The sequence below is a fragment of the Podarcis muralis genome, chromosome 4 (assembly GCF_964188315.1).
Source record: "Podarcis muralis chromosome 4, rPodMur119.hap1.1, whole genome shotgun sequence".
In the NCBI taxonomy this organism is placed as follows: domain Eukaryota; kingdom Metazoa; phylum Chordata; class Lepidosauria; order Squamata; family Lacertidae; genus Podarcis; species Podarcis muralis.
The window spans coordinates 23,129,201-23,145,404 of NC_135658.1; the positions used below are offsets into that span (position 1 = coordinate 23,129,201).

General features: G+C 45.9%; 1 protein-coding gene across 2 annotated transcripts in view; it reads right to left on the bottom strand.

The window, feature by feature from the left end:
- The window catches only part of ALKBH8 (alkB homolog 8, tRNA methyltransferase), a 59,044-nt gene that overhangs the window by 26,582 nt on the left and 16,258 nt on the right, over nucleotides 1–16,204 (bottom strand). For both annotated transcript variants that reach the window (XM_028726197.2, XM_077927042.1), the window contains exon 7: nucleotides 15,565–15,635. In XM_028726197.2, coding sequence (XP_028582030.2) covers nucleotides 15,565–15,635 — 71 coding nt within the window. The remainder of the gene's footprint in view (nucleotides 1–15,564; nucleotides 15,636–16,204) is intronic.

Here is a 16,204-nt window from a genome sequence, read left to right on the forward strand (position 1 = left end):
TTCCAGGGTGCATATGAAAGAGATGCCCCCCCCCCCACTCTGGACAAACCAACATTGGCAAAAAGTGCTCTCAACTATCATTTGATATAAATAGTCCTAATTTGAAAGTATATTGCCTCCCAAAGCCCTTTCAAAGCACAATGAAGTCTCCAAGCTGCATCTAGGGCTGCTAGATCTAGATCTGGCTTCCTCAACCTCAGCCCTCCAGCCCAACCCACTCCCATGATCCCTAGCTAGCAGGACCAGTGGTCAGGGATGATGGGAATTGTAGTCTCAAAACATCTGGAGGGCCGAGGTTGAGGAAGCCTGTTCTAGACCAATGGTGAGGAGCTGGTGGCCAGCCAATTGGGAATGCAGGCAAATCCCATCTGATGACGTACAAATGACTTGACCTCACATGACTTCAATACACAACTTGCCATCTTATCGCTTGTCCGATAACGCCAGGCCACAAGGCACCCCTACTTCTCCTTCCTATTGATTTGCTTATTTGGAATTGCCTGCCCTAAGCCACAAAGTATTTGCTGCTGAAAGTTTGCTGCCAGGAACTTTTGGCTCCTGAGGCCAAGAGTTTAACAGTTTTCATTGCCTCTTGATCTCTCACACGCTGACTGGTGTAGCGAGAACTTAATCCCCCCCAGGAAAAGTAATGCAGGCCTTGGGCACCTTGTGCGATTACAAAGCCAAGGATTCAAGCCAGGCTCCCAGCATAGCCTGGTTTATTAAATTTCACCAACTGCCCACGCTCAGCTTCTTACAAAAGGCTCCCACTGTTTCCTCAGCCGCCTTCCTTCTACGAACAAGAAGCATTTAATGCTGTTTAGTCTCTGTATTGTTTGCCTCTTTGAGAGGATTTCGCTACATTGGAATATGCCCGGAACCCAAAAATTTAGCACTGATGCAGGCATGTGCCGCCACCTCTGACGAGAGCAGCCCCTCTGGATGCATCAGAACATAAGGGCTGCCTTGCCGGATCCAGAGCAAGGTCTGTCTAGTCCACTATTCTCTTCTGAATGTCAGAACAGTGTGCTTACGAGCGGAGCATGACAATTATGTCCTTCTGCTTCTTTTTGTCCCAGCAGCGGGTGTACTTATGCTCCACTTGGCCACAACTGTCGATTTTGTTGACAAGTGGGGCCTGCAACAAAATGTTGCAGTATGGTGTGTGCCCTGTTCAGGATTCCAGCTGCCCCATTCCATCCCCCCTGCCAGCCTCTTGGCTTTCCATATTCAACCTCTGTGGAGGGAAGTAGGTGGGTATTTACTTACTCCTTAATAACAAAACCCAACTCCCAACCCAGCACTTCTCCTAAACCCGTATGGCTGTCACCAAACCATCTCCTCCCTTCTGAACCCTTAATTTACTGGTAGCTCAGTAACTGTGGGGTACAGGCATGGTACAGACCCAGACAGATACAGCTGTTATGCCCATGTAATCATTTTAGGCACATACACTGGCATGAAATAAGTCCACAAAAGTTACTAGCCCACAAATATTTTTCAGGAGCTCATCTGCCTTCATATACCCAGGAAAAATAATCTGTGACGTTGTCAGCATCCCAAAAGAGAGAAAGATTGAGAGATAAATCTTTTATTTAATTGATTTCTTTGTAACAAAACACGGCCACCTGGAGACAATGTTTTACTTGCAATGAGGAGCTCTTTACTGTTGGTGTACATTGTAAGTTTCCTGTTTTGCACTGTGCCTTGCACATAGCTCTGGGGAAAGCATCTGTCTACTCATCCAAATCTACCATATGCACACCTGATCCCCCTCCTCCTTTGGGTACCACTCTTCGTCATACCTGCAGCACCATCCCAAGTACATGTCCCTTCTGAGGCTCACAGGGGCTGCAGCTCAGGTTCAAAGCCCAGAGAGCTATTGCTAGTCAATGCAGAATCACAGACTTCAACCTTTTCAGACCTGGAATTCACTTTAATCCCAACATACATTTGGGGACCAATTTCTTAATTCCCCCCCCCACACACTTTTATGTCCCTTTCAGCTCAGCACATATGCTCTGGAGTTAAGTCCCAGTGAGGGCTTCCTTCCACCTAAGAGCAAACACTTTCTTACATCTATTATTGTAGGGCCCCCAAACAACCACACAAAGTCACCATTGCTATGTTCCCTCTTTTCCTTCCTTCTTTCCTTATGGGTGGAATTTGGGTGTAGCATGAGGGGAAAGATGCTTCCAAGCAGGAATTTCCATGGCTTGGGGGGAAAAACCTAGACTGATAAGGGTCCCTGAAATTCCTGTTTGAAAGTATCATGGAGGATTCTCCAGGCCTGAAATACAAGAATATGTTTAAAGAAAAACTACTCTTTAGCAAGAAGACCCACAAACTTAATGAAAGCCATCACTTCGGCCAACGTTATCGTATAGGAAACATGTGGATTTAATTTCAACGCAGCATGGCTTGCTTTTGAAATGGATTTGTAAAAACCCATTTGGGGAAACTGCTCTCTGAGACTGCAACGCTCTTACAGTTGTGCTTAACTCCTAATGAAGAAAAATGGGGATTCGCAGAAACATATGAAATACCGCATTCTCAAAGACATACATTCATATTTTATATGCAAAATAAAAGAAATATATTTAACTCGAAATAGGTAGATGAAACCTTTCGTATCCCTCCTCAGCAGGTTGGGGACAGGTAGCAGCAGTCAAAACAACGCACAGAACTCCTCAGGTTAATAAGCTGTGCCACACCTGCTCAATCCTGGGCCTTGAAGCAAAGCTGGCATCAATGGTAGGCATTATTGAGCATATGGCTAGGCTCATTCATGAGAAAGGGCCTCTCTCTGGCCCTTGCTCACCAGGCCTCTTTAAACATGCAAGCAGTGACAAGAGAAAGGAGATGCAGCAACACCCTCCATTTGCCTGGTGGACTGGTCGAGTGAACAGATTGCAGAGACAGCAAAGATGTCCATTCAGGCTGCGGCCCAGCGGCGTAGCGTGGGTTGTCAGCACCCGGGGCAAGGCAAGTAATTTGCGCCCCCTAACCCGTGGATTTGCGCCCCCTAACCTGTGGATTTGCGCCCCCTAACCCGTGGATTTGCCCTAACCCCAGATGTTGCGCCCGGTGCAGCCGGCCCCCCCTGCACCCCCCACGCTACGCCACTGCTGCGGCCTAGACTGCACCTTGCCCAAGCCCTATTGGAGGTTGCTGCCCACACACTTCTGCAGTCATACCTCATGTTATGTTTGCTTCATGTTACGTTTTTTCAGGTTGCGTTCCGCAGTGATCCGGAAGTACCGGAAAGGGTTGCTTCCGGGTTTCGCCACTCGCGCATGCGCAGACGCGCAAAATGACATCAAACGCACACACAGAAGCAGCGAATCGCAACCCACGCATGCGCAGACGCACCGCTGCGGGTTGCATTCCTTTCATGTTGCGAACGGGCCTCCGCAACAGATCCCGTTCTCAACCAGAGGTACCACTGTACTGCGCTTGCTGCTGGTGTGGTGGCTCCTCTAGAAAACTGCTTTAAACAGCTTGCAACAGAGTTTCTTCCTGGTGGCAGATGACAAGAGACTATAAGACTTATGCAAAATACTCAGTCAAGAGTTACTTGGTTCACAAGTGACTATATACAAAACTATTTACATACATCTTTCCACCACAGCGTGTGGATACTCTTTCCTCCTGCAGGCATGTGTAACCTGCAACTTCCTCTTTTATTTTCACCCCCAGCTGTAACCAAATAGCCTAGATTGTCACTCCTATTAAAGAAAACTTCTTTAAAGCTACAAACACCTTTTTCTGTTTCTTTGCAGAATGACTTCCTAACAAGCCCCACACTCGAAAATCCTGGAGCTGCCATTATAAAGAATAACATCCTACAGAAAGAATTCGTTCTTTGATTGTTAACAGACCTCTAAGGAAAGGAAGTTCACAGTTGTGTTATCGCTGCTCTTCACGTTTGTTGCAACAGGTGGTACGATCCAAATGATGTCTCCAGTTGCTTTTTAGCAGCCGCAGTGTTACTAAGAGGTCTCTGGAGGTATGTCCAACCCAAGCTTGTTAAGGGCTTTTAAAGATTCAAATCAGTGCTTTGAATTGTGCACCTTGCTCCCCCACCTCTCTGTGGGTACACATGTACACACTTGTAGTTAGTGCTTGGCAAAACAGCATTCGCACTCAGCACTGCCCATGCCGAAGAATAACTTGCACATCCCACAGGGGAGATGCCCTACACGTTGTAAGATAGTGCCCATGTCACCCTGTGGGCTCAACATTCCTTTCTCGGGCAGATATAAACAGATATTACACCGCATCAAAAGCAAAAGCAACGAGAATATACTTTGGCTGGAATTTCCATCTGACAAACTATAGCGCTGGTATACAGATTCATAAATGTGGTTTTGCTAGTTATACAAATATTCGACGTATTGTTCTAAAACCTCCCCTCAGGGCTCAAAAGGACACTGCTGTATATAGGACATTTTATCCTGGCATAGTAATGGAAGTATAAATCCCCGGGGCTACGGCTTTTGTGTTGAAGATATTATCCAAGTCCATTTTACATCCCGGAGGGACAATACCGCCAAACTAGTGATTGCCAATTTAAGTTTGCTTCGCTGCTCGAAAGACCAATTGTGCCTCCTTCTGGTTTTATCATTCCACAGCCTCCATCTGCATGCAGAAAACTTTTCCGACAAAATTTGCCACAGCCTTAAAATAGACTCTTATAACAAAGGGGGAATGACGTCACAGGCTCGATGAAATTAGCCTTTTTTAGTCAATCCCTGAGCTGAATACTGCTGAAATGCAACAGCTACTTTCTAATGCTCCACAGTTCAGCTCAGCTGCTGCTAATTTCTGACGGGCATCAGTTGCAGCCAGGTTCATTTCATGCTCTGATCTTCCAAAAATAGCTCTGAAAGTTTGTTTGTTGTTGTTCTAAGTAGCCACCACTGGTAGAGCTCTTGCAGAAATTAAAACTATTATTGAGTGGGTTGGGGGGTTTAAGTCCTAGTGCGCTTGCAACTCCTTGAGGGTTTAAGGGAGGGAGAAAGAGATATAAATGCTGACCTGCATAATTAAGGATAACAGATACTGAAACCCTTTATAATTCATAATAAGAATGTAGCAAAAAGGGAACAGTAAGAATAGGGATGAGGATAACACAGGTTTAAAATGTCAAATATAATATAATAAAGGAAAGGCAAATGGGGACGGATGGATGGGCAGAAGCATGCCAACAGCCCAACTGTTCAATTTAGAGGCCAGGTAACCTAGGAAACTGCCCCTCAGTCCCAGCCCTGAAGGCACAAAATGGAGCACTAAGATAGTACGGTCAGACACAAGCCTAGGATGAAAGGGAGAAAAACTGCATGGCGGTTGCTAGGCAACTTCTGCCACCCTCCTATTCTCTAGAAACAACAGTGGTTGCCTAGCAACTGAGACCTGCATTCTCCTACCTCAGTAGAGGCCTTGGTCAAAAAGAGCTTGGAGTCCTCTTGTAAACCTGCACCAACAGAGGCAATGGCAAAACAGGGGGAAGGGGAGGCAGAGTATTAATATGTGTGAGGAAAAATATCTCAACATAAATAAGAACATAAGAAGAGCCTGCTGGATAAGGCCAATGGCCCATTCCGTCCAGCATCCTAGTCTCACAATGGCCAACCAGGTTCCTGTAGGAAACTTGAAAGCAGCACCTGAGCACAAGAGCACTCTCCTCAATATCTGTGGGATTTCCCCTTCCTCCTCACTCCCGGCCTTCTCCGGAGGATGGAGCTTGCTCCAAGATCCTTGCAGCATATGTACATTACACATAGTGGGCGGTATTTAATAAGAAGATTGTTATCTCACAAGAAGCTCTCTGTCAGAACAGCGGTGGCTAACCTTTGGCCCTCCAGGTGTCAGGCATAGGTCAGCGGTAAAACACCTGGTGTCAGTGGACTTAGCTCTTTATTCAAAGAAACAAAACAGTGCAGGCCTAGTGATCACAACAACTCTTCTCAGTAGGTCTTGCCCCAATGAGGCAGTTGCAAGGACTGAGGGACCTTGCCTTCCCACTGCTGCCTAAGGCTCCTCTCCCAGTTCCTTCCCAGGCAATCTGAGGCTCCTTCATCTCGCCTCTTTGTCTTTGCCCTGCTCCACCCTCGTAATTTCTCTGTGTGTTCTGGAATAACAGGGGAGACAGGGGCTGGTCGCAGGAGGAGGGGGAGACTCCCTGGATTCTTCAGCAGCCTGACTCATCTCTGTCTCCTGTTCCCTCTCCTCTTCTGCCTCTGCTTCTGGGCTTCTCTCTGCCATAGACTCTCCCTGCTCACTAAACCCTGTCACCTCTTCAGCTTCCAACAACTCCTTCCTCCCAGTCTGCTCCCTCTCTTCATCAGACCATTCATTGTCATTCCATCACCAGTCTGAGCCTCCTTCCCCTGGGGGTTCCCCAGTTTGATACCTCCCACCACTCCTCTGCATCTGGCCAGTCCATGACATCAGGTGTTGGTGGACCACAACTCCCAACATCCCTGATTAATGGCTAGGGAGGTTTGGGATGTTGGGAGTTGGGAGTCCCACAACACCAGGAGGGCAACAGATTAGCCACTGCTGTGTTAAAGCAATTCCACAGCACGATCCACTGTCCTGTAGTAATGATGAGATTAAAAAAAGGAGATACCCGACAAAAACAAGACAGGAAGTCGAGAAAACGCTGACCAATTAATCTGGAAATAGTTGCTCTGGTTATGTACCTTGGGAAGGAGACATCCATCTGATTCACTGACTTCAATGGCGTTTACTTCTGGCGGAAGTGTATAGGATTTCACTACAATCTGACAAGTACTTGTATTGATTAGCGAAAGTACAGAAGGGCTGAGCCTTGATAACAGACAATAAGAACATAAGGGCCCTGCTGGATCAGCCCATCCTGGCATCCTGTTATCACAGTAACCAACTAGATGCCTACGGGGAGGATCACGCAAGCAAGACCTTAAATTTGCAGCAACACTCTCTCCTCCTGACGTTTCCAGCAGCTGGAATTCAGAAGCATACTGCTCACAATCATTCTCGCCTTGCAGTAAATGGACAATTGAAGGCGTTTGAAAGATGGACAGTGATTCCCCCACGGAGACACAATTTAAGCAGAAGTAGCATTTTCTGGATTTTGCTGTGGCTGCGATTACCCTGCGGCAAAAAATGAAAAATTATGTGGCAAAGTCAACAGAAATGTAATTCTGCAACTTTGCATTTAAAAAAAAAAAAAGAGCTTAACTCACTCTGCAATTTTCAGGATTTTTTTTTTATAATAGTACAAAACACCCAATGAGAATCCTTCTACCAGAGTGCCAACTTGAATAAAATATTGGGGGGGGGGGGGGAGATAAGCCCCACCATGCATAATCGGTCACATGATGCAGCACCCTCACATCATTTGAATGACAATGTCCATTAACGGGGGGCGGGGGTGGCCCCCTCAAATATTTTATGGGAGGACAAAGAGACCTCAGCCCCTATGAGTTGGTTCTTTGTATGCTTCCTACAAAGAACAAGTATCTGTGTCTCGTTGAACATGCAGGTATCCATCAAAGCAGAGCCCTTCAAAAGTAACTGCTTTAAAAACGATGGTTCTTTGAGGGGGTTTTCACAATCAACATTTTACGAAATACTGTATTTTTCGCCCTATAGGACGCACTTTTCCCCCTCCAAAAATGAAGGGGAAATGTGTGTGCGTCCTATGGGGCGAATGCAGGCTTTCGCTGAAGCCTGGAGAGCGAGAGGGGTCGGTGCGCACCGACCCCTCTCGCTCTCCAGGCTTCAGGAGAGCCGCAGCGCCAGCCCCACAAGGTCGGGGGACAGCGGGGAGGCGGAACGCCGCCATCCCGCTGTGTCCCGATGTGGTTTGGAGGCTATGGCGGGGAGACGCCCCGCAGCGCGTCTTCCCGCTATCCCCGGACCTGGTCTGCAGGCGGGTGGCGGGGAGAAGAGCGCTTCTCCCCGCTGCCGGCCCCACAAGCGCCTGGGGGGGAAATATTTTTTTTTTATTTCCCCCCAAAAAAACTTGGTGCGTCCTATGGGCTGGTGCGTCCTATGGGGCAAAAAATACGGTATATAAATAGGCACATTATATTTTTGTCTCTTTGGGTGAAGATATCCGACTCTTTCATTACACAGATACTAGTCTGTGCCACCCTTCTCACTGGCTGCTTGTAGTTTTAACTTTGGCTTTAAAAGAGAAGCTCACTTAGAAACAGGCATCGCCATAGGAAGATGGAGGCAGGTATGCATTTGCATGTGAGGCTGATGAGCTGAGGAATTTTACAGTGTGGGGTTCCTTTTGAAGAATCAGATTGAAAGCTGAAACCATACCTTTCCAGGAGCCTTGCAATACATACATACATATACAAATATATACGGTGTGTGTGTGTGTGTGTGTGTGTGTGTGTGTGTGTGTGTGTATATATATATATATATATATATATATATATATATATATGTTCCAGTAACAAGAAGCCGAAAGCACCAGCCTGAAGATGACGAGTGAGACCTCGTCGAAACGTCGCCTAGACACCCCAACTTTTACACGGGAAGACACCCGAGGACACCAAAACCTGCATATATATATATATATATATATATATATATATATATATATATATTATGGAAGAACCAACAGCAGGATGCAAGATTTGCGGGATGAGTCTTTGAGAGAAATGTGGGAATATAAAGAAGCCAGAGACAAAAGAAATAAACTAGGGCAAGTGTCTTAACAGAATAGCCTGTCTAATTTTTATTTTTAAAAAGGGGAGAGAGAATACAGGGACCCACATGCTGGGCTGAAGTGTGCTCTCATTGTGAGGCCACATTCGCCACTCGCTGAGCCTTTTGCATCAGTGGAAACTAGTTGCTGAAAAGCCCTGTAAGGAGCCTTGAGAAGCCCCCTGGGATGGACTGGTACAGAATTACAAAATCAGAAAGTTGGAAGCTTTTGTACAAAATCACAAAGTTGGAAGCTTTTGTCTCAAGCAGGGAACAGAGGATGAAAAAGACCTTTCTCTGCTGTGGACCCTGGAGAGGCACTTCTTGCAAGAACAGACAAAACTAGGCTAGACAGACAAACGGTTTTCCTGCTGTGAGACAGCTTCCCATGCTCCTAAGTGATCTAGTGGCTGTGCATACAAGGCAGATACTTATCTAGGGGGATCCTGTCTGGGAAGGGGATTTTGCTTGGTTGCAAGAAGGGTTTGGGGGCGGGAGTACCTGTGATGGTGCAGAGTGGAGAACGAAAGGCAAGGAAGGATCAGGGTTCAATTCCTCTCGAAAACACCTTTTAACAAACAAAAAATTAGAGCCCCGTCCCTGAGGATGCTTAGCTCTACAAAACGTAGCTTCATCTGTCACATCTACTTTGGCAGTTTTCAAAATGGGACCCCGACTCTTTCCGTAGGCTCACGCCACTGAAATCTGTTTAGAGCTGGACAGAAGCTGAGCCTGCGTTGAAGCAATGCTCCCACAACAAAGCAGGCATGCAGGCAGTTTGTGCATCTCTAGAGACACCATCCGGAAGCCATGAATACAACAGTCACACCTAACCAGGCAGCTTAAGAAAAGGCCATTTTGCAGGTCTGCCTCTTTGCATTTTCCAAGCAAATAGGTTATTTCCTTGGGGGAAGCAGCACGTACGCAGTTGCTAGTGAGCTGCAACACAAGCATTTGTTTTATAAGGAACACATAAATCAGGAGGCTACTGCTTATTTAACCAACAGTAAGCGCTGTGAGTTAAACCACAGAGTCTAGGACTTGCCGATCAGAAGGTCGGCGGTTCAAATCCCCGTGACGGGGTGAGCTCTCGTTGCTCGGTCCCTGCTCCTGCCAACCTAGCAGTTCGAAAGCACGTCCAAGTGCAAGTAGATAAATAGGTACCGCTCTGGTGGGAAGGTAAACGGCGTTTCCGTGCGCTGCTCTGGTTCGCCAGAAGCGGCTTAGTCATGCTGGCCACATGACCCGGAAGCTGTACGCCGGGTCCCTCGGCCAATAAAGCAAGATGAGCGCCGCAACCGCAGAGTCGCGGCGACTGGACCTAATGGTCAGGGGTCCCTTTACCTTTACCGTTAAGACAGAACAATTTGACAGTAGAATCATAGAAATGTAGAGTTGGAAGGGACTACAAAGGCCATCTAGCCTAACCCCTGGCAATGCCCAATGTGGGGCTCAAGCCCACAACCCTGAAATTAAGAGTCTCATGCTCTACCAACTGAGCTATCCTAGGCAAAGAAATTACTATAGTGTCCTGGGAGCAGGGGAATCCCAAGTTTCTTTCTGATGTGCAGAAAGAAAATGAGGATTACAATTGTATTTATCATGACCAACTTATTGTGTTAGCTCCATGTAGGAATAGCTACAATCATTTGAGTATTTCTAGGTAGGAATCTGAATTTGGAACTTAAAGATCCCTGTATTCTGTGACCAGAAATCCCACTATTTTAGTCATTACCCAAGACTGAAAAATGCCCCCCTGGCCAAATAGTTCCACCATTGTTCCTTTTCATGGAGCACCAAGAACGTCGAAGGCAGCCACACCTGTCTCAGGTAAGGGGATAGACTGAGTTTATCTTGGCTGAGGGTTCCCAAAATCCTAGAGCCAGCATAGTCTGGTTGATCACAGAGCCAGCACCCCATTTAAACGGACTGTGCCCAGAGTGGTCATGTATCCTACTTTACAGAGGACAGTTCTCTTATCTAAAGGGTTGCCTGGTCCCAGTCCAGTACAGGGATAAAGAACCATAACAAAGGAAAACAGAGGTCTTGGAATTTCCCATCGAGCATCAGACCACAGGTTATCTTTCCCACTATGATGAAATGTACTGCATTTCTATTTAAACTCTAGAAATTATTTCTGAACTCGCACCTATACACATAAAGTTGCATATGCAAATTATATGCTAATATTTGCCATATATTTTGACCTGTTTTTGCTGGTGCATTTCGTGTGTGTGTGTGTGTGTGATGTGTAAGTAGCCCCCTGAACTCTACACCCCTTGGACAAGCCCCAGGAAGGTTCTTACACAAACACCCACAGGCAGACAGATTCCTCAGCAGATAAATCAATGTGCAAAGGTTTTCTTTGAGAAAGGAAGCTTTAAAACACTGGTTTAAAGCGGATTTTTCTTAATGCTGCATTCTCCCTTTTTATTATGTTTTCTGGTTGTATCATAATCACCACCCACACAACCCTAGCTATAATACCCTACCTTTCTACAGAGTTCTCGAAAGGTGTTTAGCCACGGTGTTTTCTGTCTACGACAGGAGAATAATTGCACTTCTCCACTTCACAGTAATGCGATAAACCGCAATAAACTTTCAAAGTGCTCATTTGCCTTCATGGTTGGAGGTCTGGTTAAAAACCTGAACTGCAGAAAAATCAAGTGGAATTTTTTTAACCTTTTGGGAAGTACAATCCATTCCCGTTTTTATTACGTGATTTTCTTAATTATGAGTGCAAATTCAATGCAAGATGCAACAGAAGGATATAAAAAAGGGTAATAAATTACTTGCAAAATGAAGAAGGCCTAGGATTATTTTTTTTCAAGTAGAGCAAATACATTTTAAAGGATGGGCTAAGATGGTTTCCTACAGAGTATCTGCTTACAGTTGACTTACAGTCACACATAATTTCAGATGAGGATGTGCACATCACAATGTGAATCAAAGGATGTATCCAATTGTTCGGTGACATTCCAATTAATAATAATTACTGTTATCTCATTTCCTCTTCTACAAATATTTAGGTTTGTTGCTTATGCAGCCAAAACAGAACCACCCATGTAAAAAATAAATTAAAAAAAAGGTAAAGGACCCCTGGATGGTTAAGTCCAGTCAAAGGTGACTATGGGGTGCAACGCTCATCTTGCTTTCAGGCCAAGGGTGCTGGCTTTTGTCCATAGGCAGCTTTCTGGGTCATGACGAAACCACTTCTGGCGCAATGGGACACCGTGACAGAAACTAGAGTGCATGGAAACGCCGTTTACCTTTCCGCCGCAGCAGTACCTATTTATCTACTTGCACTGGTATGCTTCCAAACTGCTAGGTTGGCAGGAGCTGGGACAGAGCAACGGGAGCTCACCCCGTCGCGGGGATTCAAACTGCCAACCTTCTGATCAGCAACCCCAAGAGGCTCAGTAGTTTAGACCACAGCGCCACCCACTCCCTGGAACCACCCATGTACAAGAGAGTGGTATCAGCGAGCTCGGTGTAATTTTGATATACACAGGACAAATTTCATGAATACGATGAATCCTATTATGGAAATAATAATAATAATAATAATAAATTTTTATTTATATCCCGCCCTCCCCAGCCGAAGCTGGGCTCAGGGCGGCTAACAACAATCAAAATAATCCAACATTCTAAAAACATTCATTATAAAATTAATTAAAATCAAAATTAATGGCAACCATTAAGCAACATTCTGTGCAGATTGCCAGAGGAGGGGGTCAGGCTGTGCCCTGATCAAAGGCCTGGTGGAACAGCTCTGTCTTGCAGGCCCTGCGGAAAGATGTCAGGGCCTGCAGGGCCCTAGTCTCTTGTGACAGAGCGTTCCACCAGATTGGTGGAAGTAAGGGAAGTAAGGGAACCCCAAAGTAAGGCGATTGTCATGAGTTCCCACTGAAATGTCATGTGAGTGGTCAGACTCGGAGGAGGAGGAGCTCAGGGAGTTAGACCTGGAGGAACCAGCTTGGTAGAGGTTACAGATTACAAACCTTTAGCAATGTCTGATCCCAGGGAGGACCACAGCAGTTTAGGGGGGTGGGATTCTACCCTCCAAAGGAGGCTCAGGCAAAGTCTCAGGACTGCCTCCCATTACCTCCCTTCCAAGCATGCCCCTCCGCCTCAGTTTCTCCTCTGGCCCCTGCCCCATCGCACAGGGACCTCCTTCTTCAGGGAAGGCGGCTGGAGCAAATCTGAGGCCAAGCCAGCACCCACTCCACCTCTGGCACCTAGGAGACCAAGATGTAAACACACACAACCCTCACCAGCTCACTACTTCATTTGCTACTCCGGCTGCTACTAATTACCAGTTACACAGCTTTCTAATCTACAAAGACCTTTACAACCACAAAGCACTCTATGCCGGATGTTTTACAATGAATGCACCAATGTACAAAACATATTACAGAATCGCCAGGAACAAGGATGTTGCCAGAAGCAAAGGCTGCCACAGCAGGAACTGATCCATCAGGCAATGACTGGGCTGTTGCAGCTGCCTTCACCAAAGCAGGGAATTAATATTCTGTTACAAAATGGCATCAAAGACCTGGACGGAGAAGGAGCTTTAGGGCATTTTGTTGACGAGATTCATCTCTCACAGGTACTTTTCAAGGCAAAGAATGTGGATGCTGGCTCTCTCTTTAAAAAAAACAACCAACCATGAATTCTGTTTTTACTTTACTGCCGGACACATGGCTGCGTTTGGGTGGAACTTACAAGGGTATCTCAGCAGTGAAACGAAGACCCATCCTGCCGTCCTCAGTTTAGCAGCTGGCATGTGTCTCTGCCACTTCCCCAAATTCTTGCTATGTGAACTGGGCAGAAGAAGCAGACCGCCCCCATCAAGCCCTGTTTACGAAGCCCAATTCCCAACTTTTGCCTTTCTTAAGTGATCAAAACTGCTGTGAAATAAGTCTGCAAGCGGTTATAGGAACAAAGAAAGTCTGACCACTGGAATTGTCTACACTGACTTAGAAGCCACTCTCTGGGGTTTCAGGCAGGAAACACTCCTGTCAGGGCTTGGAGTCAGACGCAGGTCAGCACGAAAGACACAGGGCTCTGTTGTCAGTGAAGTTGACTCTGTGTTCAAGGAAACAGCATGCAACTCAGCAACACTTCCCAGCAGGCCTTGGCCCTATGGAACACTTGCCAGGACTAAAGGCCTCTGCCTTCCACCCTCTCTAATGCTCATCCTCTCCCAGATGTTTCCCAAGCAGTCTCAAACTGTGCTTGTGCATCAGGCTTAATCCCTGGCATCTTCAGTTAAGAAAGGGTCAGGTGATGGCAAAGGCCTCTGCCTGAGAACCTAGGCCTCATCTGCAATATACCTCTAAAGCTACATCATAACCCTTTAAGGAGTCATGGCTACCCCCCAAAGAACCCTGGGAACTTCCGTTTATTGAGGGTCTTGAAAGTTGTTAGGAGCTACAATGCTGAGTGAGTTTTAACAATCAATCCCTCTTCCCTGAGAATTCTGGGAATTCTAGCTCAGAGAAGGCTCTAGGTTCCCTCATTGCGAGAAGCAAAGCTACAGTGAACCAGGCAGAGGGCCTTCTCGGTAGTGGCGCCTGCCCTGTGGAACACCCTCCCATCAGATGTCAAAGACAACAACAACTACCTGACATTTAGAAGACATCTGAAGGCAGCCCTGTTTAGGGAAGTTTTTAATGTGTGACATTTTAATGTATTTTTAATCTTTGTTGGAAGCCGCCCAGAGTGGCTGGGGAAACCCAGCCAGATGTGCAGGGTACAAATAAGAAATTATTATTATTATTATTATTATTATTATTAGGAGCCTCCCAACAACTCTCAGCACCCTTAACAAACTACACATCCCAGGATTCTTTTGATAGAATCCGTGACTGTTTAAAACGGGATGATACTGCTTTAAATGTATTGTAGCGTGCAGACAAGGATCAGTGTAGATAATAAATGGGCTAGATGAATGAAGAGTCGCTGCTTCCCATGTTCTGAACCCCCCATTAAAGGTTTCAGCAAAACGCAATCAGCTGACAGACCCACTTCATTTAGAGCACTCCGCTTTAAAGAGCTTAGCTGCAGCATATGAAAAACACAATCTCGGAAACGCACAGGTGTCCTTCCTGCTCAACCCCCCGCCTCTGCTTTTGTTGTCTCTTCTTAAGAAAAGGCTTCTGTACACCAATGTCAGCTTTCATAACTGACAATGGAAGATAAGAAGCATCCATTAGTTCCTGGATCAGGATGGACCAAGACAGACAAAAGTACTTCAAGGCCAGTACATCTCAAAAAATAACCTATGAAACAGAGGGATTAAATATTATTATTTTTTATCCACAAAGGATTTTCAGGCAAAGCTCCCTGCAAGAATTCCACCGGCGGCACAGCTACTTCTAAGAAATCCTCATCTCATATTTTTAAAAAATTCAACAGGTGTAGCTAAATAGCTTCAGGGTGAAGAAAAGAGATGGCCAAGTCTGTCTCAGTCCTCTAGGCAACTTATTTTTAAGACCAGGAGGGTTTTTCCCCCCCCATAACATGAAATTACAAGCGCTCAGAACATAGAAATACTTTTGTTCTCCTGAAACCAATACTGAAAACTTGGATAGGGCACAGAGCTTAGTTCCTCACCCCAAGCAAGTTAAGGCATGAGTGCACTACAAGGAAGGTTGGCAGTATTGTCAAAGGAGACTGCATGCTGGGCTCAGTTCAGATGTGGTGCAAAACTACAGTAAACACACACTTTTTTCATCTCCCCATCCTTCAGCATCTTCTGCCTGAGGCTGTCCCCTCATTCGCCCTAATGGCCGGGAGGAACCCAACTTGCCTCTACTCAAAAAACCCAGAAAAAGATATACAAATTACCTCAGCTCCTAAACTTAGAGCTATGATTTCATCCTCAAAAGCAGAATGCGTATCTATGTGAGGAGGGATTCCTGCAACATAAAACAAAGCCGTGGTTCAGTACATGTGAGAATCAATTTTTCCACTTTTCCTCACCATCAGTCCTACTCTTGTACCCTGGTAGGCCAAGAAACTTCCCTCGTTCTCTACAGAAGTCTCATTCCACCTAGTGTCCTTCAGAAGTTTTGCACTGTAACTCCCAGCCGTCCAGCCCAGTTTATGACAGGTAATAAATCAAATTTAACAACAACAAAAGCCAAAGAAAAAAGAAATCTTGTTACAAGTGCTATGGATGCCTTAGGCTAGGACCAGAATTTATGGCAAATGCAAATTTGGCACCAAACACAGCACCACTGTCACTCCTCTTACTATTTCCCCATCTAAGGGATGGAAAATGTAGTATATGGTGCCTTGTAGCCATGCATTCCTCCACTATAAGCTTAAGTTTGTAGGGAGCAGGGCATGTCACTGCATGATGCTATCATGTCATGTGTTTTGCATCACTAGCTGTTTTAGGAGAGAGGGGTCTTGCTCAGCAGTAAAGTACACGTTTTGCAAACGAAAGGTCCCAGGTTCAATCCCTTACATATATCTATCCAAA